The following is a 26,103-nucleotide window of genomic DNA, read 5'->3' as shown; positions in this document are numbered from 1 at the left end:
TAGGTTTAGGGTGAGAGGGGAAAGATATAAAAGAGACCTAAGGGGCAATTTTTTCATGCAGAGGTACGTGTATGGAATGAGCTGCCAGAGGATGTGGTGGAGGCTGGTACAATTGCAACATTTAAGAGGCATTTGAATGGGTATATGAATAGGAAGGGTTTGGAGGGATATGGGCCGGGCACTGGCAGGTGGGACTAGATTGTTGGGATATCTGGTCGGCATGGACGGGTTGGACCGAAGGGTCTGTTCCCATGCTGTATATCTCTATGACTCTATCACTAATGAGGCAGAGTTCCAAATCTCACAATGTTTTGAGAGTGAAAAAAGAATCCTAATGTCTGTTCTCAAAGGGAAACAATTAATTTTGAAACTGTGCCCCCTAGTTCTGACCCATAAAAGGAAACATCCTTTACATCTCCACCTTTTCCAGGCTGTACAGAATCTTGGGCATATCATTCAAGTCAACTCTTATCCCCCCCCCCAAGCTTCAGTGGAAGCAAGCCCAATCTGTTCAACCCATGGTCATAAGACAACCCAGTAATTTCAGGTATCAATGTCATAAACCTCCTCTGAACTGCCTTAATTCATTTATATCCTTCCGTAAATAAGGAGATCAAAACTGCACACAGTATTTAAGATGCATTCTGCCCAATGCACTATATAACTGAAGCATAACATCTTTACTCTTATGTTGAATTCCTCTTGTAATAAAGGATAACGTCCCATTAGTTTCCTTATTTATGTGCTGTACCTACATACCCAGTTTGTGTGACTCGTACACCAGAGCACCCAAATCCCTCTATATCTCAGAATTCTGCAATTTTTCTCTGTTTAGGTATTACACGTTTTAAAAGTTCTTCCTGTAAGAGTGAAGAACTTTACATTTTCCCATATTGTATTCCATCTATTTAGATAATTGTCCACTCACTCAACCTATCTATAATCTGTGTACTGGCAACATGATACCTGTCTTAAGCACATTTTTTTTTAACCTTAATTTTTTCTGTAGTCCAAGTCAACCTTTCCTGAATTCAAGGAATTTTGTAAAACTTACAGCAATGTATCTAATACCTAATAGAGCAGGGAAATGAGACTGAGTAAGTAACTATGCAGTTGCTAGGGAATTCTAGATATCGGAGAAAAACATTATAGACTGGAGGAAGTACTGTGTAAAGCTTGGGTAGATGCCCAAGGATAGATGTGCAAACAGGAGAAAGCTTTGTACTTGGCTGCAGTTGGAAAATGAATTTGCAAAATACATTCAGGAAACTCAACAAATGGACCTCAGTTTCTCAAATATCTATCCAAACCTTTGCCCTGATGTTATGGACCAGGTCAAACCCCCTCAAAACATTTCCAGAAGGTAGCCTGGACCCTACCTTTTCTAGCAGGAGAATCGACGTTTCGGGCATAAGCCCTTCTTCAGGAATGCCCAAAACGTCAATTCTCTTGTTCCCTGGATGCTGCATGACCTGCTGCGCTTTTCCAGCAACACATTTTCAGCTCTGATCTCCAGCATCTGCAGACCTCACTTTCTCCTACCTTTTCTAGTTGTTTTGAGCAGATGTAGTGTGAATATTCCAGGCGTGATGCAACTGGCCCAACTGCAGTTTTAAACAAAACAGAATTTATTAGCAAGGTTACTGAATGAATCACAAACAACAGAGAACAGAATATAGAATAACGTAACCTATCTGAAAACCAAACAGGCTATCCTAACTTAATGATGCTGTTTCAAATTCCTGCAACAATCTCCATAAACACCTGTTGATACTAAAGATAAAATCAGACACAGGGTCTTATAGGAAAGAGAGAGATGTCAGAGAGATTCAGCATGGAAGACCTTCTTCCATGTGGCTGTTTCTTTGACCAGCAGCCTCAAAACCAACTGCTTGCTCTGAACAGCCAGCCTGCTAAAACCCAAACCAAACCAGAGATAAGCTGAACTAGTAGAACTGGCCACTCCCCTTTCATTGTACAAGTGTTTTCGTAAAACTTAACAGCTTCTTCAAGTAGATCAAGCCGAACATTTCAGAACCTGTGTCTTGTAAAAGACTTTTTATAAAAAAAAAGGACAACACAACCTTGTTAAAGGAGCAGCATCATCACACCGAAACAAACAAGAAAATTCAGCATTGCGCATTTCAAAGCCAGCCTCTAATTATGTACCAGATTTAAAAGAGAAGCAATTTTGTACTGCAACATAAGACTTCGGTTTCACAGCATCATGTAGTATTTTGGTCCAACCCATCCATGCTGACAAGATATCCTAGATTAATCTAGTCCCATTTGCCAGCATGGGGTCCATATCCCTCTCTGCCCTTCCTATTCATGTACACATCCAGATGCCTTTTAAATGTTATATTTACACCTGCCTCCACAACTTCCTCTGGCAGCTTGTTCCATGTATGCACCACGCTCTATCCAAAAGATTGCCCCTTTGGTCTCTTTTAAATCTTTCCTCTCTAACCTTAAACCTATGCCCTCTAGTTTTGGACTCTCCTACCCTGGGAAAAAGACATTGTCTATTCACCCTATCCATGCCCCTCATGATTTTATAAGCCTTTATAAGGTCACCCCTTAGCTTCTGACGTTCCAGGGAAAATAGCCCCAACTTATTTGGCTTCTCGCTGTAGCTCAAAACCTCCAACCCTGGCAACATCATTGTAAATCTTTCCTGAAGTTTCAAGTTCAGCAACATCTTTCCTATAGCAAGGAGACCAGAATTGAACACAATATTCCAAAAGCAGCCTAACCAATGTCCCGTACAGCTACAACATCACATCCCAACTCCTAATCACAATGCACTGACCAAAAAAGGCAAATGTGCCAAACATCATCTTCACTATCCTATCTATCTGTGAAACCACCTTCAACGTCTCTCTATTTGGCAATAGTCCCCAGGACTCTACCATAAAGTGTATAAATCCTCCCTTGATTTGCCTTACCAAAATGCAACATCTCAAATTTATGTAAACTAAACTCCATCTGCCAGTTGTCGGCCCATAGGCCCATCTGATCAAGGTCCCATTGTACTTTTAGATAACCTCCTTCACTATCCATGACATCACCAATTTTTGGTGTCATTGGCAAACTTATTAGCCATTCCTCCAAATATTCGCACTCATATCTTATATATGAATGACAAAAGACAGTGGACCCAGTAGCAAATCTTGTGGCATGCCGCTTGTCACAAGCCTGCAGTCCAAAAAGCAACCCTCCACCGCCACCTTCTGTCTCCTACCTTCAAGCCAATTTTGCATCCAAATGGCTAGCTCTCCCTGTTTTGTGATCTAACCTAGCTAACTGGTCTCGTATGTTGGAACCTTACTATGATTGTTATAAAAACTCATCTGGTTGACTAATGTCCTTGTAGGGAAAGAAAGCTGTCATCCTTATTTGGTGTGGGCTACATGTGACTTCAGACACACATTATGTGGTTGACTCTCAATTGCCCCGTGACATGATCTAGCATGCCACTCAGATCTGAGGTAATAAGCGATTGACAACAAATGCTAGCCTTGCCAGTTATCCCTTTGTCCCATTAAAGAATAAAGAGAAAAAAAATGATGCCATTCAAGAACAAATTATTTGGCTCTGGTGACAGAGGAGGGTGACTTTTAATAGGTTTAGTATATCCCCGTGCTGCTAAATAGCACCAGCAGTCTTTCCTGTACTGTAATAAACTGAGTTAAATTGTACCAGCTTGTGTGTAAGACTTTTATTGTGCATTAATTTGATACATTCCATGAATTTAACGCACTTGTTTCCTTGGAGATTACTATTTATTTATAGAAAAAGTCTGATAATAATAATGCTTTAATTTTTGATCTGGAGTTGGTGTGAAAAGGCTTTGACATGGCAATTGCAATTGTGAGATAGTGGGAGAGTCATTTTCAACTTCTCTTAAAACAAATGTTATTTGTAGAAAACTTATTATATTTAGAGCTGCTTCTTTTCATTGTTTACTCCAAGATTCTGTCTTGTGTGATATTTAAGTGTGCAGACCAAGAAGGACCCAGTTTCAATTGCTGCTTAATGTTCCACAGTCCTCATTCCAGCCTATGCCAATTAATGATCATTTATCACAATTGTCCTTACCAACCTCCACCATTCCTCATTCTTAATATATTAACATCAATGTTCTGTTTCTCATTTACCAATTCCTACTTTGGTCTTATCATTTATTTTATTTTACCTATGTTTCTCATCAGTCTGTTCAAAGATGTTATTACACACTTTTGGAGCAGGTGAGCTCTGAACCCAGGCCTCCTGATCCAGGAGTAAGGACACTACCACTGCATCATAACAGCACCCAAGCACTGATCTTATCTAACCTATTTTTCTAATCAACCTATTCAGAGATGTTAATACACGCATCTGAAGCAGGTGGGACTTGAGCCCAGCCTCTTGGTTCAGGGGTATGGACACTATCACTGCACGACAAGAGCCCTTTTAATCTTGACCTCTGCAATTTCATCCAACTGTTCTACTTTAACCTCTTTTATCCATGTTTAGTTTGGTGTGTACCTCTCCCTCTGCATTTTTTATTTGTAAGGAGCATTCAGCCATTTGACTATCCATCCTGTCAACCCCATTCCAAAATCATTCCAATTTGATGTATTCCATGCCACGTTCTAAAGTTTTTCCAAAAACATATAATTTCAACTGAGCCTTCCTGCATCTGTCTGAATATTTTACTCAATCTTATTCACCAAGTGTTGCTGTCCCTTTTGTGAGAATGCCTTTTAACATTTTCTTTGCTTTAAAGAGATGATTTGTGTTATTAGATAGCTCCAATACAACTGAGTTCAACATTGCTAAGGTGTGTGTTCCACAGCACAGAATCAAAAAATCAGTTTGAATTATCTCCCCCCTTCCTGCACCTCTGTTATCTGAAAGATTGGTGGGGTACTCCCACTCTATAAAGCATTAGTGCTCCGAGGAGGATTAATCAGCTGTAGGGGAGCCCTCAGCCCTCAGCTAGTGAGAAAGATCCATCTCTAAAGGCTACCATGGCAGATCCCTGATCCCAATAATTACATTGGGAGTAATTGCACTGCTGGAAATGCATGCAGTCCCAGCCATCAAGAAGCTACAGTCTATTAAGAAGTGAGTACAGCAGTCTCACAACAGAGGAAATATTAGAGGTCCCAGGAAGTGGTGGAAAGGTGGATGGATGAGAGAGGAGGCATTTGGGGTGGAGGAGGGCAGTGAGGTGGAGCAGGAGTGTCCAGTTTCAAAAGAGGTGCTGGATTGCAAGAAAGTGGCAGTGAAGGAGACCTAATTTTTGCTGTATGGGAAAAGCTACTTCGCCAGGCCACTCTCCCTGGCCCTGGCCCTCCTCGCTTCCAAATCAGCCACCTCCTACCAGTCACAATTTTGCAACAGCAGCCTATAGTGACCCTAAGTAAGAATTAATTGATCACTTAAAAACCTCAACTGGGGCAAAGGCTGATGGGTCACCCTAGATCTCATCCACTGACCATAAAATCACAGGCCTGTAGGTGGTAGAAAAGTCACCCACAGAGTTTTATAGACTGCCCATTTATAAGTATATCAATGGCATGGCCAAACAAAAGTGCCCATGAAAATCATTGGCTAATTTGAATATTTTCCCTCCGGAAGATAGATGGAACATGCCTGCAATTTACTGTCACATTGCATTACATTTGATTGGTCATTTTTATTGTTTTAATATCACTTTTTAAAAAAAATTATCTGTTATTCTGTCTGCTCTTCTCACTTGCAATCTACTTACTCCCTCCCACTGTCATCATTCTGTTCTACCTCCATCTCGACACTACTGCTAATTCCTAACCTCATCACTGCTAACTGCTACAGTCTAATGAGGTAACCACAACTCACAGCATATGCTGTCATTATTGTGTGTTGTATTCTGAACTCAGAAGTCATTCCTTTGTACTGTACTGTGCTGTGTTGTGTGTATTTAACATTGTGCTGTATGTTAATTGTATTGTTATGACCAGACTCTGGGTGAGGTTCCATAATGTTTTATGATTCCAAAGGGATATCCTGAATCATTAAGTTCCCAGGTGAGGAAGGATAAACTGGCTCCCCTTGGTTTTTTTGCCTACCCCCTTGATTGATCACAACAATATTTTTTCGTAAATTTCTTCCCTTGTGGATACCTTTTCTCCCAGACCGAAATGAGATTATGTTTTAAAAGGAGCCAATTTAATCAGGGTTCCTTGAATTAACAAGAAGACTGAATCCATTAATTACTGACTGAGACAACAGATAATAATGCAGCAAATATACATACAGAGAAGAAACAAGAGGTGAGTCCAAAAAGATAAAAGTAAAAAAAAGTCAGTCTTTGAATTGTTTGTGAAGTATGAAGATGTTATCGTTTTTATTGGACAGTACTAATAGCAGTGACATTGAGAGTAGAACGTTTGATCTCCATGTAGTGGTAGGTTGATTGAAGTTCATTTGTTCTGATTTCTTTTGAACTGATTGGCAGCACCAAGTGAGAGAACATCTTTCCTCTTTGTTTTACGTGCAGTGCAGTGTATTTAAATGGCTTTTCTAAATGCTATGGCCCTTTCAACACTCTAGTGCACACAGTAGGGCAGCTGGTGAATAACACACACAGACAAGTGTTGCATCAATTTGAATCCCATTTTTTGTATATTTTCAAAGGGTAAAAACAGATATGTCTATACAAGATGGCTCAGTGCTGAAGGGGGACGTGTAGTCAGCCACCTTATTATCTCTTCTTATTAAGTCTGTCCCCGTTTGAAGTTTCCCTGACTCTTTACTGCTGCAGCATTGCATTAGTTCCACACTGGACTTACAGGATTTCATTGGTCACTGGACTTAAATCCATTTTTTTCTTTTTCTGTAGCAGTTATTTTTAAATACATTTTGGAATTAAAAGTTACCAAAAAAAACTTTGGGTTTCATTATGAAGCAGTGTTTCATTCGCAGAGACATTATACTTTCTACAACACGTCACTGCAATTTTGTGTACTTAAGGGATGAGAAAGTAAAATTGAACATTTTGTTGGCAACTCAATGTTGCAAGCTATTCTTTTCCTGGAGAAAGTGTATTGTAATAAAGGAATTCTACAGAACATGTCATATTTTCTATTTCTTTCACTCATGCAGGTTTGGTGTAAATAAGTTTGTTGAGCCAAAAGATCTTTTCTGGGTTTTAGAAAATAATCCTATGATTTGTTAGCTCATGTGGCATTTTGCAATCCAGTACATCTGAATCATGCATCTCCCCTGAGAAGTTTTCAGAAGAAAGAGAAACCTTTTCACCCCTTATATAATTACAGACACTGCATGAATTGGAAGTATTCCCATCTCACAAAAAGTGCTGCCTGACATCTTCTGAATAGCATTTTCCGTGAATTGTATGAGATTGCATTATTACTTTTGAATATTTTCACACCTCTTAGAATTGTCACAAAATAAATTTAACATAATTTTATGTAATTCATTGATATGAGAACTATTTATTACTATTGATTTGACAAATACAACTTTTCTGCTCTATATATAGATTGTTGTTCTTGTGGTCATTCCTTTTTATTAATAATTGATTATCTACTTATAACAGCTATTTCAATCAGCAGCGCATAGTCTGCTCCTCATGACAACAGTGGCAATGCCAGTCTTTAGCAGAAAGAATGAAACTGTGAGTAGATGTATTCAGCTTGTGTTTCTGTTCCGTCTCTGTATATGATATACATTAGATAATAAAAGTACAAACAGGTTAAACCTCTTTTGGATTGAAACTTGAATTGAAGATTAGAGGAGTAGACAGAGATTGAGATGCAAATACTGTATGGGATACAATTCCTCTGTTTTAATCCAGAAGAAAAGATACGTTCATCCAAGCCTTAAAACGAGTATTGATACTGATGTCGCAGTAATGGAATTGACAGCACTGTGAACCTGTTGGATTCATAAAATTTACTGGGTCTTTCAAGCAGCCATATTTGACAAGCCCACCTTTTGTATTGTGGTATTTATGCATTACTAATGTTCACAATATGATATTTTATGTATAATTTTGGAAAAATAATCTACAAAGTTAAAAAGTGGGTAATGGACTTGATTTTCTGAGGAATACTAGTTTGCCACTCTACTCATAAAACGAGTAAGCTCAGTACTTCGAGGGGAGATTCCAATATAGACTTCTTCAGAATTGTCGAACCAGACTTCTTCTTTCATAGCTTAGAAATTTCAAGGAAAGATAAACCACATTCCCTTTTCACAGCAATCAGTTATCATATTCTGATATTTAGCCATGTTTTTTAAGCTGCTGTCAAGTGGTGAGTACACAAGGCAAGACCAAGGGAGGTTACTAGATGGATAGAAGAATAGAGTGTCAGGTGGATAAGGAATAGAATGCCAGGGTATGATGCCAGATGAATAGGGTATAGGGTGCAAAGTCGGTAGGGTGTCAGGTAACATTCCTGCTAGAGGGTAGGAAGCAGGATGAAAAATGGCATGCCATGTAAATAGAGTGCCAGCTGGGTTGGGACTGGATACCAGAGATTGGGGTGCAAGGTAGGTAGGATATCAAATGGGAAGTGAGTAGGGTGCTAATGGGTAGGATATCAAGGTGAAAGGAAGCAAGGGCCAGGTAAATGATGCATTGTTTAGGGTAGATTGGGATGGGTGGGAGAAATAAGGTCTAGCAGAGTAGGGTAACTGTTGAGTCCAGTGTTAGGGGAATGAGGGGAGTTTGGGAGGAAGGTAGTCTAGCAGAATTGGAGATGGTGAAAGACTGTTTTAGTGTAGAGCAGGGACTATGTTTGGTGGTGGAGGGAAGTAATGTTCAGGTATAGAAACTTGTTGGCCTTTTTTCACTGGTATATGTATGGCAGAATAAGATCTAATGACCTTATCCTGACCCAGGCAGAAGGCAGACCATATGTATAAGCTGGATGGATGTATGAACAGGTACATTGTTTCACAACCAGTAAGCTTGGGACTAAGTCCGTGGCACATTTCACCTCTTGTTGCTTGATTGTACTGGAGAGGGTACAGAGGCGATTTACCAGCACATTGCCTGGGTTGGGGACGTTTAGTCATAGTCATACAGCATGGAAACATGCTTTGGTCCAACTCATTTATATCAACCAGGCATTCCAATCTGACTCAGTTCCATTTGCCAGCATTTGGCCCATATCCCTCTAAACTTTTCCTATTCAGATACCCATTAAGATGCCTTTTAAATGTTGTAATTGTACCCACCTCCACCATTTTCTCTGGCAGTTTGTTCCATACACAGGTCCTTTTTAAGGTCTTTCCCCTCCCACCTTAAACCTATGCCCTCTAGCTTTGGACTCACTCAACCTAGGAAAAAGGCCTTGGTTATTCACCCTGTCCATGCCCCTCATGAATTTATAAACCTCTATAAGGTCACACCTCAACCTCCAATGCTCCAGGGAAAAATGCCCCAGCTTATTCAACCTCTCCCTATAGCTCAAACCCACCATTCCAACTAACATTCTTGTAAATCTTTTCTGCACTCTCTCAAGTTTAACAACATCCTTCCTAAAGTAGGGAGACCAGAATTGAACACAGTATTCCAAAAGTAACCTCACTTATGTGCTGTACAACTGCAACATGATATTCCAACTCTTATACTAAATGCACTGACCAATGAAGGCAATCGTGCCAAACACCACCTTAACCACTCTGTCTACTTGTGACTCCACTTTCAAGGAACAGTGCACCTGCATCCAGTGGTCTGTCTGTTTAGCAGAACTCCCCAGAGCCTTACCATGAACTGTGTAAGTCCTGCCTTAGTTTGCCTGACCAAAATGCAACCCCTCACATTTTTTCAGTCCTAGGCCCATTGGCCCATCTGATCAAGGACCAATTGTGCTTCGAAATAATCTTCTTCATTGTCTACTACAACACCTATCTTGGTGTCATCTGCAAATGTACTAATCATGCCTCTTACCTTCCCACTTATTTTTCTGTCATCTACAAACTTGGCTATAGCTCATTCACTTTCCTCATTTAAGTCATCAATAAACATTGTAAATGATTTATAGCTTCAGCATTAATCCATGCGGCACTCCATCAGTTCCAGGTTGCCATTCTGTTCAAATGATATGGCCATCCGTTGCAGATAGTAAGTGTAGTGATGGAGACAAGATCACTAAGAAGAAAGTGACGAGGAAGGCATAGGATCAGATGATTGCATGCAATGTTGAAAGACCTTTAGCATAGCCGTATTGGAAAAGGCATGAGTAATCGACAATGGAAATTGGAGGAGGGGAATAAACCAGCATGTGGTAACTGCAATTAAAGGGGAAAAGCTCAGAGAATATGAAGAAAAGGCAGTAGCCAGGTGTGACAGTGACACATGCAGTGACACATGCAGTGTAAAGTGACACATGCAGTGTAAAGGTAGAAGTGCTGAAGAGTCTAGTTTAACAATAGAAAGGGAATGGCCAGTTCTCCCAGTTTAGGTTTTTTCTAGTTTGCTTTTGGCTGTAGCAGTCACAAGATGTATGAGTCCAAGGGAGTTGCAAGTTTCAGGAAAGAATTCTTCTGACTTTCTTCTGAAATCTCTTTAGATGTTGTTCCCTCCTGCCTCTAAGAATCAGTATTTGAATTTACCTTTTTGTCAAGGGTGTGTTTATGGGATGTTACTGGTTTGGAACAGTTAATTAGTAATAGTTGCTGTATTGGGTCGGTTAAGTTTTCCAATAGTTAAGTTATTCTAAATTCCTCTTTCTTTCATTTGTATTTTAATTGTAGTGTTTAAATAAATTCTGCTTTACTTAAATTTGAGTAGTTCGACCAGTTACATCACACCTGGAACACTCACTTCACATCTACCTTTAAAATAAGAAAATGTGAGGCCCTAGGCTGCCTTCTTAAAATATTTTAAGGAGGGTCTATCCTGGCTTATAACAAAAGATTTGGCAACAATGGGGAAGAGATTTTAGGTTTTGCAGCCATAGGGTAAATAAGGAGCCTTTAGGTGCTGCAATTCAAATAGGCTCCAAATACATTTTTCTCAGTCTCAGCCTGCATAGGTAAGCCTACAGTGTGTATATGCCAGGAGGTTATGGTTAGCCTAGTTAAATTCAAGGTACTACACTTTAGGAAGGACATAAAGGATTTGGAGAGGGTTTACTAGAATGGTTCTAATGGTAGACAAGCAGGGGCTGTTCTCCTATCTGAGAAGATTAAGCAGGAAATTGATAGAGGTGTTCAAAATCATTGAGGTTTTAAAAAGAATGAAATTAGAAGAATCTATTCCCAATTCATCAAGAACCATCAAAAACCATCAACAAGGATTTAATGTGACTGGCAAAAGTTTCAGAAGTGAAATGAGGGAAAATCTTTCATAACATAAGCATGATTAGGATTTAGATTGCACTGCCTGCTATGGTGGTGGATACAGATTCAATATTAGCCTTTCAGACGTAATTTGAGTCAAAGAGATCTACAGCATAGAAAAAGGTCCCTTTCCCCATTGAGTCTGCGCCTGTCAAGCACAACCAGTTAACTAATCTAATCCAATTTTCTAGCCATTGGACTATTTCCTTATATGCCTTGGCATCACAAGTGAACATCGAAATATTTTTTAAATGTCATGAGAGTTTCTGTCTCTACCAATCATGTAGGCAGTGAGTTCCAGTTTCCCAGTTTAGAGGGATATGGGTCAAATGCTGGCAAAAGGAACTAGGTTAGATTGGGATCTTTGGTTGGTTGGATGAGTTAGACCAAAGGGTCTGTTTCTGTCTTGTATGACTCTGTTACTAATGAACATAGGAGGTATAGTTAGTCAGTTTGCAGATGACACCAAAGTTGGAGATGTAATGGACAACAAAGAAGATTACCTCTGATTACAATGGGATCCTGATCAGATGGGCCAATGGGCTGAGGAGTGGCAGCTGGAGTTTAATTAGGTAAATGTGAGGTGCTGCAATTTGGAAAAGCAAATCAGAGCAGGACTTATACACTTAATGGTAAGGTCCAAGGGAGTGTTGCTGAACAAAGACACCTTGGAGTGTAAGTTCATATCTCCCTGGAAGTGGAGTCAAAGGTGGATAGGATAGTGAAGAAGAGGTTTGGTATGCTTTCCTTTATTGGTCAGAGTATTGAGTACAGGAGTTGGAAGGTCATGTTACGGCTGTACAGGACATTGGTTAGGCCACTGTTGGAATATTGTGTGCAATCCTGGTCTCCTTCCTATCGGAAGGATGTTGTGAAACTCGAAAGGCTTCAGAAAAGATTTACAAAGATGTTGCTAGGGTTGGAGGATTTGAATTATAGGGAGAGGCTGAATAGGCTGGAGCTGTTTTCTCTGAAGTGTCTGAGGCTAAGGGGTGACCTTATAGAGGTTTATAAAATCATGAGGGGCATGGATAGGTTAGATGGACAAAATCCTTTCCCTGGATGGGAGAGTCCAGAACGAGAGGGCATAGGTTTAGGGTGAGAAGGAAAAGATAGAAAAGCGACCCAAGGGGTAACATTTTCACGCAGAGTGTGGTGCATGTATGGAATGAGCTGCCTGAGGAAGTGGTGGAGACTGATACACTTGCAACATTTAAAAGGCATTTGGATGGTTATATGAATAGGAAGAGTTTAGAGGGAAATGGGCCAGGTGCTGGCAAATGGGACTACATTAGGTTGGGATAATTGGTCAGCATGATTGAGTTGGACCAAAGCATCTGTTTCCGTGCTGTACATCTCGATGACTCTTTGATTCTATGGTCAGGATCACCAAGTCTATATGGGATTTTTGTTATACTTAAGTGAGTAGACAGAAACTTAGCAGATGGAATATAATGTGGAAAAATCTGAGGTTATGTATTTGGCAGGAGGAATAAAGAGCTGAATATTTTTAAATAGAGAGAGACTGCAGAACAGAGGAATTTGGAAGTCCTCGTACATTTATCGCAGAAAGCTATGATCCAAGTCGGAAGACAAATGGAATCTTGGCTTTTATTTCAAAGGAAAATATAATATAAAAGTAAGAAGGTTTTGCAAAAGCTATGCAAGGTATTTGTCAGACTACAATACTGTGAACAATTTTGGATGCTTATCTAAGGAAAGATATACTGGTTTTGGAGGCAAACAAGAGAAGTTTCACTCGGCTGATACCAGGTATAGAGATCCATCTTCTGAGATGTTGAGTAGGTTGAACTTGAACTCATTGGAATTTAGAAGAATGAGAGGTGATCTTGTTGAAATATAGAAGATTCCGAGGGGACTTGACAGACAAGATACAAAAATGTTGTTTCCCTTTAAGGGAAAGTCTCAGACCAAAGGACATAATCTTAGAATAAAGGATTGCACATTTAAGATGGAAATGAGGTGGACTTTCTTCTCTGAGAGTAATGAAACTATAAAATTCTTCACCATGGAGGGCTGTGGAAGCTCGGTCATTAAGCATATTCAATGCTGACAGAAGCATTTTTAATCAGTAAGGGAATCCAGGGCTGTAGGGAAAAGGCAGGAAATTACAGTCAATGGTTATCAAATTAACCATAATCTCATTGAATGATGAAGTAGATTTGATGGACTGGATGGCCTACTTCTGCTCCTGTGTCTAATGGTTTTATGGTCTAATCTCTTCTCAGCTATTCCCTTTGATGCTTCAATCACCCCAACGTACTGGTTCCTAATCTTCTTCTTTCTCATCATTTCACACATCGATTTCAGCATCCAAATCTCATTAGTATTCAGTCATTGTTCCACTCTTGATGTTATTCAGGTTTCAGCCCTATATAACAAGACAGGCTTCAGAAACTTGCTTTTAGTTTCCACAGTCACACAGCACTCTACTGCATTTCTTCTCATCATTTCAGTTAGCACTATTCAGCCTAATTCCATTGCTGTCACACCTCAGACATCCTCAGGTGCTGTCGATTCTGAGATTGGTTTCATACATGCAGGGTATCTCAGTGCTTTCACATCTCACCAAGTGTTTCAGACACAACCTTGTCTTATTTTGTCCTCAAGGTTCCCTAATGCTTTCAGGTCACCACTAATACATTACTAATGACCCCAGGCTACAATTTCCTCACACCGACCCCACAAATTACAGGTCACAGCCTCTTCACTGTATCCTGAATCTGATTTCACTAAGTGCACATGGATCTCTTCTCTAAGTTGGCAATCACCCCAGATTTAGACCACTGTGAATCAATTTCTATCCCATTATGAGATGGTTCAAATTCAATGTGATGACTACTATTTATAGTAGCAGCAATACAGAACAAATTAAGTAGTGTTGAACTTCAAACTTTTTTTTTATTGTGACTGAACCTGTCCTTTCACACACTCTTTTTCCCTGTAGAGAGCACATGGTATCCTTCTAGGAGTTGTAGGAACAGATGTCCCACTGAAAGAGCTGTTAAAGTTAGCTCCGAGATATAAGGTACGTCCTAAACTGCATTAATGTTTTTCATCAGTGAGGGTAAGTTGTTATGATTGTTTGGATCAGAAGAATAGTTGCAAGTTATTTGTAAATAAACCACAGCATCTTAATTGTTAACATATCACATAATTTTTCAATGCCAGTCAGACTTAAGAAAAAGGTATCGAGTGTGCCAACTCAGCAGTAAATAAATGCAACCAATGTTCCAATGAGTTGTGTGTTTCTGGAGCCTTTCAAAAACAGGTGTTCTTTTATCTTCCTGCACTTCTTACACTGTACTCTCATAATGCATTTTGTTGACAAACAATTGTGGTGTCATTGAGCACTATCCTCTGCCTTTATGCCTTAATGGTTTAGTTATAGAGTCATAGAGATGTACAGCACAGAAACAGACCCTTCGGTTCAACTTGTCCAGAGAACCCAACCCAACCTAGTCCCACCTGCCAGCACCCAGCCCATATTCCTCCAAACCCTTCCTATTCATATACCCATCCAAATGCCTTTTAAATGCTGCAATTGTACTAGCCTCCACCACATCCTCTGACAGCTCATTCCATACACATACCACCCTCTGCGTAAAAAAGTTGCCCTGTAAGTCTCTTTATAGCTTTCCCCTCTCCCCCTAAACCTATGCCCTCTAGTTCTGGACTCCCCAACTCCAGGGAAAAGACTTTGTCTATTTATCCTATCCATGCCCCTCATGATCTTATAAACCTCTATAAGGTCACCCCTCAGCCTCCGATGCTCCAGGGAAAACAGTCCCAGCCTATTCAGCCTCTCCCTATAGCTCAAATCCTTCAACCCTGGCAACATCCTTGTAAATCTTTTCTGAACCCTTTCAAGTTTCACAACATCTTTCCGATAGGAAGGAGACCAGAATTGCACACACTATCCCAATAGTGACCCAACCAAAGTCCCGTACAGCTGCAACATGACCTCCCAACTCCTGTACTCAATACTCTGAGCAATAAAGCATACCAAACATCATCTTCACTATCCTATCTACCTGCGACTCCAGTTTGAAGGAGCTATGAACTTGTTGACTTTTGAATATTCAATTATTCACAGAACACTGATTCATTAATACTTCCTCTAGGGCCATAAAGGCTAAAATTATTTAACAGTATATTTACTGTGGGGCACTTTCAGCCAACTGATAACTTGAAGCCCAGCCTGTCGCAATGTGAGGATACTTTTGCTGCAAAGTTTTGACTTACACTGTGAAAACTTGAAAAGCTACCTAATACATGATATTTTAGGGTAGCATTATCTTCCTAGATTCCTTTAAGTGTACTATTTTCTTTCATATCTGTTCCTAAATAGATACTGTTTGAACCCAGTCACTTCTTTCTGGCAAACTTTGACCACTGTTTTATGATGGGGATGGTTGCTTTGAGCATCAGGAAGGGCAAGTCTCCTCCGGGTCAGGATAGCACTCCTCCAATATTGGCCAACAGACACTATTTCGGGCTGTGTTTTGATTGATACCCCTTTGTTCTCCCCTGTTATTTGTTTCCCAGCCAGCTTTCTGAAGGTTGAAATTATTTATAATCTTTCTTGAGCCTTTAAAATCTTCACTTTTTTAGCAATTCAAATTTTAGACTTTCAGTTTTGGGCATCAGAGTATGGAATTTTTAATGGAAAGTAAATACATTTTTTATTGCAAAAAAAACCCCTCTTATGAGACAGAACCAGGTCCACTGGCTCAAACTATAGCAGCCATCATTATGTAAAGTGTCCACCATTCTAAATATTCTACCATCAACCTGACAGAAATATTCTATGAGAAAGTGAGGACTGCAGATGCTGGAGATCAGAGCTGGAAATGTGTTGCTGGAAAAGCGCAGCAGGTCAGGCAGCATCCAAGGAGCAGGAGAATCGACTTTTCGGGCATGAGCCCTTCTTCAGCCCTTCTCCTGAAGAAGGGCTCATGCCCGAAACGCGATTCTCCTGAGCCTTAGATGCTGCCTGACCTGCTGCGCTTTTCCAGCAACACATTTTCAGCTCTGATATATTCTATGATAAACCACACACCTTCATAGTCCTGAAGAAACACTCATACATTTTACAAGTTGTCGATTAGTATTCAAAAATTAGGAAATCCAAAGCATTTAGCTTTCTTAGGTTTACAAGAGACCAATCAGATCTAGTTTACTCAAATGCATCACAGTCAATTTTCCCTCCTCAGAATCACTTGCCCCTTCACTCTAACTAGTTAGCTGAGTTGCTGTTTCTCTCCAGTTCATCTATTTTACAACTCATTTTGTCACTTGAGATTCAAATTGATATACTGGCCCTTAGTTCATACTGGTACTTTTCTATCTTACTGGATTTATTTCATTGCTGGTATTCTACTTTCATTCAACCAGTTCCGCTGCTAGCAACTTCCCTTTCTTGCACCCACTGAACTCAAAGACACATAATACGAAAAACGTTGTCTAGAGCAAATATTGTTGTTAAATTGCTTTTTAAATTGTTATTCCCTTTAACATATTGCAGCTTGGAGTCCATGGTTATGCATTCCTGAATACCAATAATGGTTACATACTGGCCCATCCTGATCTCCGACCTTTAGTAAGTAATCTTGTCATTTTATATTGATGCAAACCATTTTGTGCAATGGGGATAACAGAGAAGGAAAGACTGACTTTCTTGAAAGGGATAAATACTAAATGTTATTTAACAGTCTGTATTCTTTGGTCATATAGTAAAGAATTGCGGATGACAAAGGCTGGGAAATAACGTGTGGTGACATCTTTTAAAGATTTCAACTGCAATTTAAAGGGTTAAATGCATATTGACAGTAAACAATAAAATAAATAATTGGATATCTGTTTCAGAAACCACTTTGAGGAAGCCCTTTCACACTTTCTAAGTTTTCTAATTTGTTCAGAGGTCTCCCTGAATTGTTGATTAATCTTCTACACTCTGTTGCAAACAAAGAGCAAAATTTACAAAATCAGAGTTACCTGGATATTTTACTGAGCCAGGCTCAATGTCACTTTTCCTTGAAGTCCATTTCCTCTCTTCTTCAAATTCTGTCAGGCCAGTAAGTCTTGTAATGTTAGTGAATGCAGATCAGGAAGAGGTATAAGAAGGTATATTGAAAGAAATAGCTTTTCAGGTATGGGATGTTGCTTTCTCAGCAGAAAAGTGGCAGAGTGACTGCTATAAACCTGGTATTGAATGTGAATGCAGTGCTGGATGACTTTGGTACATCATTTTATGTTAAATAAATATTTTGCAAACAAAATTACTTCTTCTTACCTCCCATTAATGTGTGTTTAGCATACAGTGTTGCCAGGGTTTTCTTTGCGGATATTAAGGTAATAGCAAAGGTATGTTGTATATCAGTAAATATACGCATTCAAATGTATATTAAGGAATTTCTTTCTTATAAGTTAGAAAGGCCTTTTCAGGCTGCATTCTGAAATTGAGGGCAAAGGTTTCTAATTGAATATAGCAGTGTATATAAAGCCAAAATGAGATAACTAGAAATACTGCATGAAATAACTCTAGAGAGGCTATCCTGTCACTAAGTCACCAATTATTTACACATGGAAAGTCCTTGACATTGATCCAGTTACCTCAGAGCCAGTTCTGAGAAAGAACAAGATGACTGATACTCTTCTTATCTATCAGCCAGGGCTGTCCGATTAGACAGATTAACAGCCCCAGTCAGAGAACTCATAATCTATGAGGGACACCTGGCTATTACAATCACTACACTGCACACACAATTGGGATAAATAGCCGCCATCTTTTAGGTCATTAAGTGGCTTCTTAAAATTCCAAAAGGATGCCCCTCGCAATGCACACACTTCTGATGTGAAAAGTTTGGTAAATGGATTTGCATGTTCTCATAAGTTCCACTAGACCTATCACATTTCCGAAGCCCCTCCCCCAAGTCCCTCCTGCCTACCTTTTATCTTAGCCTGCTGGACAAACTTTCCTCATTCCTGAAGAAGGGCTTATGCCCGAAACGTCGATTCTCCTGTTCCCTGGATGCTGCCTGACCTGCTGCGCTTTTCCAGCAACACATTTCCACCACTAGACTTCAGCAGAATTGGTGGCATCAACCTGAGTACAATGCTGATTTAGCACCAGCATGCCATTTTTGAAGCCTTACACTCCAGTCCACATGTATACTCTTGACTTCACATACTTGAACGTGCATTCAAGAAAACCCCATTGACACCATTCAAAGGGATGATTAACTAGTAGCTGTTTATATATCCTAGCTGTTTCTGTAATTCTACATGTCTTGGGCATTCTTTCATACTTACCAAAAGTTTTAATGGTTTACAAGAGTTTAATACTAAAGTGTTTTTTGATAGTTTAAGAAGTTGTGCAAATGTGGTAATTTCAAGAGATGAGCAACCTAGTATTCCTGCCTCTTGGTATCATGGTAATTTGGAGAATGATTGGAGGATTCACAAATCTAGTATAACGTCCAGAAGAAGGAGTTTGTGAGGAAAAATGACTCAACAGGAGGCCATACCTGCAGATAACTCTCCAACTAATCTGTTGGACAACAGATTCCAAGAGTGCTATGATACCATTTTGTCTACTGCTTCTTGTTGATTTATCTGAAGCCTTTACTGAGTTTGGCTCAACATAATGTCACCTTGCAGATCACTTCCTCCTGTCTCCAAATTCAGTCAGATCAGCAAGTTTTGTATTGTTAGTGAATGCAGATCAGGCAGAAGTGGAAGTGGAGAAAGTGAGGTCTGCAGATGCTGGAGATCAGAGCTGGAAATGTGTTGCTGGAAAAGCGCAGCAGGTCAGGCAGCATCCAGGGAACAGGAGAATCGACGTTTTGGGCATAATCCCTTCTTCAGGAATGGCTTATGCCCGAAGTGGAAGTGGAAGTGGGGTTAGTCAAGAACTAGCTTTTGTGGAATGGGATGTTCTCTTCCCAGTATTGTAAAGAGGACACAGTTACTGCTGTAATCCTGATGTTGAATGTAAATACAGCAGTGAATGCACTGGTACCTCTCTATATTAAGGCACGGTTAGGCAGTTTGAGTTTTTATTGAAGCTGCTGAGATTATAGGACATTGAGGACATTGGTTGAACACCAATTAACAACATGTCAAATGCATATTCCTTATACTGTGATGGACATTGTGACATTAGTCATCAGACTCTGCTTCAAGATCTACTCCATCTATGAGTTTGTCAATGTGATTACCTTTTCCATGCTGGAAAAGATGGTTTCAAGATGTGCTGACCTTTGGTTGGTCATTTGGAATGTTATTTGGTTGGTTATTTGGCAAGCTTCCAAACTATTAAGTGATTCTATATATGTACCTATCAGCCTTCTTCTGTAGCCCACCCCAGTGAAGTCTTCTTTTGATTATTCTGCATCACAATATGCACCCTCATTCTTGGTGTTGAGCTTCCATCATTGTTACCTTCCTCCCTGCTTTGGCTGCAGTACAATTGTTCCTGCTATCTCACTATATGCACTCCAGCTCCAGGTATTATCCAAATTACAGAACCTTATTTTTGTAGGTAATACCATTCTCAATTTTATTTAAAACATTTTCAGCAAAAGCTTTCTTAAAGGTGAGCTACTGGCTATTTTAAATCCAATCACTTGAAATCTATAAGTTATACAAATGTTACAAATTATTAGTTTATGGACAACTCTGCAGGCCCCACTTAGTCTGTGGTTCTGACACACAAATCTTTGGCCTCAACTGGTTCTGCTATGCTTCTTTCTATTTTATGCCACATTTTCCTGAAAGACAAAAAGGCAACAGTTATTGTGTTACATTGTTTTTGGGTGTGAGCCTCCCACAGTTGAATAGCTGGAGGACTGTAGTGACAGAGAGAAAGACAATAGGCTGGTCGTATCGTAAGCTGTATGAGGCAAATGTGCAGAATTTGTATTTTAGGCTTGAGTCATTAATTCTGGAGTTTGTGGTGCATTGGGCATTTGGAAGTACTAGCTTTCAGAATGCTGCTCTTCATCAGAGTAGCGCTCTGAAAGCTAGTACTTCCAAATAAACCTGTTGGACTGTAATCTGGTGTTGTGTGATTTATTTACTTCATCCACCCCATCCAAAACCAGCACCTTCACATCACGTTTTTAAAAGACTAAGCTGGTTACATATGGTTTCTGAACAACACAATAGGGCTCCCCTTCTCAATAAAGAGGCAGCCAGCAACCTTAAGTAGAAGACAGCAGTGTGGTGCTGATGTGGCCAGATGCTTCAATCATTCAAGTGATGGACTAAGGAGGGTATGCTGCCACCTCAAGCTGACCAGGCACAATATGTATTGTGATATGCATATCACAATATGTATACTAAAGAGGGACAAATTCATCCATAGCTTTCTGTATTTATTTTAACTTCAATGTTTTGAGCTTCTGACTAGCTAGTGAGGAATGGTCACTGGACCCTAAACATTAAATTTGACTTCTCTTCACAAATGCTGTCAGACTTGCTGAACTTTTCCAGCAGCTTCTGTTTTTGTTGCTAATCAGATTGCCTTGGACGTGCTGGTAAGAGTTTCTGGCATATATCCAAAAAAAACTAGGGAAGCAGAGCAAAATACTTTGAGAATTTCTCAGCCATTGTTTTCCTGTTCCAAATATCCTATTCCAAATACCATATGTAAGTGAGAATCTTCTGTTATTCTGGTTTCCCTAATGGTTGAGATTAGACATTCACACTGCAATCAATCCATATCCTCTGTGCATTTTATTTGACATAAGGCGTTACTTTAATCATGGTGTTTCCTCCAAATCTTTCTATTGCAATCTCTCATGCTCCAATTGTTAGAATTCACAGATATGGTGAAGTTTGGAATAAAGTTTATTAAAATTTGAGTTGGGTGGTGAATGACAAATTTATCACCTTTGCAAACTGCTTCATTATAGAGATGAAGTGTGTTCCTTTTTTATTGCTGATATTTTTGGAATGTTTTTTCCAGTGCAGTGCTGCAGACTTATGTTGCCTCAAACAAACATTGCCGAAGAAGTTTATGAGCATAAAGATTGGAGTACAGTTATGGCACAAATAAAACATTCCTTGAAACTTGTAAAAGTGGCTTAATTCAGTTTTCATTACTTAAATCCTTTTTATCTTAAAAAGAACCTTGGTTTAGATTTTTTTTAACCTCAGGCCAGTCTGTAGCCAATATGACTCATTTCACATGGTGTCAAGAACCAGCTGAAGGCACTAGTTACAGTAAAGGCCCTGGTAACCTCCCCGACATTGTGCAGGACATTTCTATCCCAGCACCTGACCAACCAATACAAAAAGCAATAGCGCATACCTAAAAATGTGCTAGGGTTTAAAAGCAAAGCTAATCTGGCTGATTATATTCCTGACATTCTCCTCTTGATCACCAGCAAAATGATGGAATATGGTATTGTTAGCAGTATTAAGCAGCACTTACACAGCACTAGCCTAACCAGTTGAGGTTCTACTAGAAACTTTCAGATCCTGACTTCATTACTAGCATATGTCTAAACAAGAATAAATGAGCTCAACACCAGATGTAAGACCAACATGACTGCCCTTGACATTAAGGTAGCATTTAACCAAATTTAGTATCAAGGAGCCTGAGCAAAATTAACGTCACTGGGATTTTGGGTGGATCATCTCCATTTGTTAGAGTCATACATGATTAAAATCAAGATGATTTTGCTTATTGGAGGTCAGTCATCTCTAGACATCTCTGCAGGGGGCCCTTAGGATAATGTTCTAGGCCCAACCATCTTCAGCTGCTTCACCAATGACCTTCCCTCCATTTTCAGGTTAGAAGTGGGGATGTTTGCTGATAATTGCTCATTTTTCAGATGCTCAAACCATCTATGTTCATATGCAGCAGGATCTGAACAAGGTTCAGGCTTGATCTAATAATTAGCAAGGAACATTTGTGTGCTAAGGAATGACCATCTCTAACAAGAGAGAATCTAACAGTCTCTCTTTGACAGTCAGTGGCATTACCATCAATGAACTCCCCACCTCATGGGAGTTACTATTTACCAAAAACTGATCTGAACTAGCTACATAAATACTGTGGCTACATGAGGAGATCAGAGACTGGTAAGTTCTTCGGTTAGTGAGCTTCTGATTGATACACAAATCTTAGGCATCAAAAAGGTATAAATCAGGAGTGGGATGGAATACTCTCTATTTGTCTGGATTAGTGCAGCTTCAACAACCGACAAGAAGCTCTATCATCTCGGACAAAGTATCCTGTGTGGTCAATTTCCTATCTGCTGCCTTAAACATTCTGCCCTCCAAAACAGTGGAAGCATTGTGTACCATCTATATGATGGTAAAAACAATGACTGCAGATACTGGAAACCAGATTCTGGATTAGTGGTGCTGGAAGAGCACAGCAGTTCAGGCAGCATCCAAGGAGCTTCGAAATCGACGTTTCGGGCAAAAGTCCTTCCTGATGAAGGGCTTTTGCTCAAAACGTCGATTTAGAAGCTCCTTGGATGCTGCCTGAACTGCTGTGCTCTTCCAGCACCACTGATCCAGAATACCATCTATATGATGTCATGCAGCAATCCACCAAGAATCCCTTGACAAACCATCCAAATCCATAGTCAGTTCTTTCTTTAAGAATAAGGATTCCTTTGAAGTTCCTTTCTATGATGCAATATCTTGCCATTCCTTCACTGTTATTAGGTCAAAATCTTGGAGCTCACTCCTTAACAGCATTGTGGGCGCATCTATACTGTATGGACTATAACAGTTCAAGAAGACAACTGCTCACCACCTTCTGAATTTTAATTAGAAATACACGTCAAATGCCAGCAGTGCTCATAATCTATGAAGAGAAGCATTGAGTGTCTCTGTGACAACCCAGAAGCATGGGGAAGTTCTGCAGAATAAGCAAACCTTTGTTCATGTTTGGGTGACAGAATCATTTACTTGAAACATTAGTTCTGTTTCTCCTCCAAATCAACCTCACCTGCTGAGTATTTCCAGCATTTTCTGTTTTTCTTTCCCTTGGTTAGTATGAGTGAAAAAAAGCACAGCTGTGAATCTGTGCTAAGCTCATATATCACCTCTGAAACACAGTTAAAAATCACACACCAGGTTGTAGTCCAACAGGTTTATTTGGAAGCACTAGCTTTTGAGGCACTGCCTCTTCATCCGGTGATTGTGGAACAGGACCACAAGACACAAAATTTGTAGCAAACGGGTTACAGGGTCATGGACTGTAATGACATATTAAACAAATTTTAGATTATGTCTTCCATCTTTTAGAATGGGATATGCTAGTTTTGATTCTTTAATATGTAAACCTCAGAACTCCATCTAAGTTTCATTCTCAAGATAGCTTCAGCTTTTCTAACAATAGGTGCCTTCTCAGCTCAGACAATCAATTAAAGGTGTGAGTTTAAATCTGCCTGTGTCCCAATGTTGAGCCAAACTGGTTCTATTTCTAAAGTAGGACTTATAAACTTATAGGACGTACACAGATTTATGCAGTTTTTGAGCAAAATAAAATGTAATTCTGCAAATACATATTCACCCTATGAAGTTATATGTGTGCATGTGCAGGAGAGACAGAGTGAGTGTGTGTGTGTGAGTAAGCTTGATCAAGTGTGTGTGTGTGTGTGTGATGGGGTACAAGCCTGTGAGACGGTCTGTGCATGGGTACATGTGCATATGTATGAGAGAAGGTCTGTGTAAGTATGTAGAAGTGTGTGTGTGTGAGCGAGAGAGTATATAGCGCAGTGGGGTCACCAATAGTGTGACATGAACCCAAGGTGCTGGTTGAGGCCATTCCCGTGGGTACCGAAATTCGCTATCAGCCTCTGCTTGGCCACTTTATGTTATTGCTTGTCCGGAAATTCGCCTTAGAGGATGGTCACCTGAAGGTCTGAGGTTGAATGCCCCGGGACGCTGATGTGTTCCCCAACTGGACGGGAACAGTGGATCACAGACCATGTGAGAATTCAAATCTTGCTTTGATGAAGAGCAGCATTTCAATGCAATTTTGTTCCCTTTTTGAAATCAGGCCATTATCTTAAAGGAGAAAGTGAGGACTTCAGCTGCTGGAGATCAATGTCGAAGTGTGAGGTGCTGTAAAAGCACAACTGGTCAGGCAGCATCCGAGGAGCAGGAGAATCGATGTTTCGAGCATAAGCCCTTCATCAGGAATGAGGCTTGTGGCCCAAGGGGGCAGAGAGATAAATGGGAGGGTGGGGAGTGGGGCTGGGAGTTAGGTGGCTGAGAATGCGATAGGCAGATGAAGGTGGGGTGAAGGTGATAGACCAGAGAGGAGGGTGGAATGGTTAGATGGAAAGGAAGATGGACAGGTAGGACAGTTTAAGAGGGCAGTGCCGAGTTGGAAGGTTGGATCTGGGATAAGGTGGGAGGAGGGGAAATGAGGAAACTGGTGAAATCCACATTGATCCCATGTGGTTGGAGGATCCCAAAGTGGAAGATGAGGTGTTCTTCCTCCAGCCGTCAGGTGGTCAGGGTTTGGCGGTGGAGGAGGCCCAGGACTTGCATGTCCTTGGTGGAGTGGGAGAGGGAGTTAAAGTGTTCAGCCATGGGGTGGTGTGGTTGTTTAATGCATGTGTCCCAGAGATGTTCCTGAAATGTTCCACAAGTTGGTCTCCTATCTCCCCAATGTAGAGGAGACCACATTGGGAGCAATGGACACAGTAGATAATGTGTGTGGAAGTACATGTAAATCTCTGTCCGATGTGGAAGGATTCTTGGGGACCTTGGATGGAGGTGAGGAGGGAGATGTAGGTGCAGGTTTTGTACTTCTTGTGGTGGCAGGGGAAGGTGCTGGAATAGAGGGTGGGTTGGTGGGGGTTGTGGACTTCACAAGGGAGCCACAGAGGGAATGGTTTCTCTGGAACACAGGTAAGGGTGAGGAGGGTAATGTATCTCCTGGGGTCTGTTTGTAGGTGGTGGAAATGGCAGGGAATGATGTGATATATCCAGAGGTTGGTGGGGTGGAATGTGAGGACTTGTGGGGGGTTCTGCCCTTGTTGCAATTGGGGGGGTGGGGTTCAAGGGCAGAGGTGAGGCTCTTTATCTTAAAGCGTTGAGGTATCTAATTGGCTGACCACATAATGGATAGAAGAGCAAAATTTCTAACAAGCTTGCATTCTTGATCTGTTTAATCATAGCCAAACTATCTCTTTCAATGGTTTCCCCTCCTCTTCCTCTACTGATACCTTTGGTGTCTGCCACTAGTTCTCTTTGGCCTTCTCCTGTTTCTTCATGCTGTCCTCCCTGGCATTATTCAAATTAATAGTGTCAGTTTTCACATTCAAATGGTATCCAGCTCTATCTGAGAGCCATCTTTCTTGACTCCTCTGCTACTGGTAAATTATCAGCTTATTTGCCCAACATCCAGTTAAGGAAATGCATGCATTTCATCCAGTTAAACATTGACGAGCCTAAAACAGTAGATTTTAGTCTCTAATCCTACTTCCATTTCCTAGCTCTCTTCAGTCTCTGCCTAAGCTAACTATCTGATACTAAACCAGTCTGTTAACAACTCGTTTAATCCTGAAATGAACTTCTGACCAAGTATATGAGACATCACTAAAATTGCCTATTTTTCCCTCTGTAACAAAGTCAGAAGTCACACGACACCAGGTTATAATCCAACAGGTTTATTTGAAATCACAACCTTTTGGAGCACTGCTCCTTCATCAGATGAAGGCATTTTTGTCCACCCCAGTCCAACACCGGCACCTC

At 40.3% G+C, this 26,103-nt stretch overlaps 1 protein-coding gene across 10 annotated transcripts in view; it reads left to right on the top strand.

Annotated features, from left to right (window-relative positions):
- The window catches only part of LOC122559589 (voltage-dependent calcium channel subunit alpha-2/delta-4-like), a 483,398-nt gene that overhangs the window by 134,078 nt on the left and 323,217 nt on the right, over positions 1-26,103 (top strand). For 7 of the 10 annotated variants that reach the window (XM_043709329.1, XM_043709326.1, XM_043709324.1 and 4 more), the window contains exons 14-17: positions 5,845-5,853; positions 7,592-7,669; positions 14,315-14,395; positions 16,895-16,969. In XM_043709329.1, the coding sequence (XP_043565264.1) occupies positions 5,845-5,853; positions 7,592-7,669; positions 14,315-14,395; positions 16,895-16,969 (243 nt within the window). The remainder of the gene's footprint in view (positions 1-5,844; positions 5,854-7,591; positions 7,670-14,314; positions 14,396-16,894; positions 16,970-26,103) is intronic. The other 3 variants (XM_043709325.1, XM_043709322.1, XM_043709330.1) reach the window with 2 other exon arrangements.

This window comes from Chiloscyllium plagiosum, chromosome 19, assembly GCF_004010195.1.
Source record: "Chiloscyllium plagiosum isolate BGI_BamShark_2017 chromosome 19, ASM401019v2, whole genome shotgun sequence".
Lineage (NCBI taxonomy): Eukaryota > Metazoa > Chordata > Chondrichthyes > Orectolobiformes > Hemiscylliidae > Chiloscyllium > Chiloscyllium plagiosum.
This window is presented reverse-complemented; position numbering and strand designations above follow the sequence as displayed.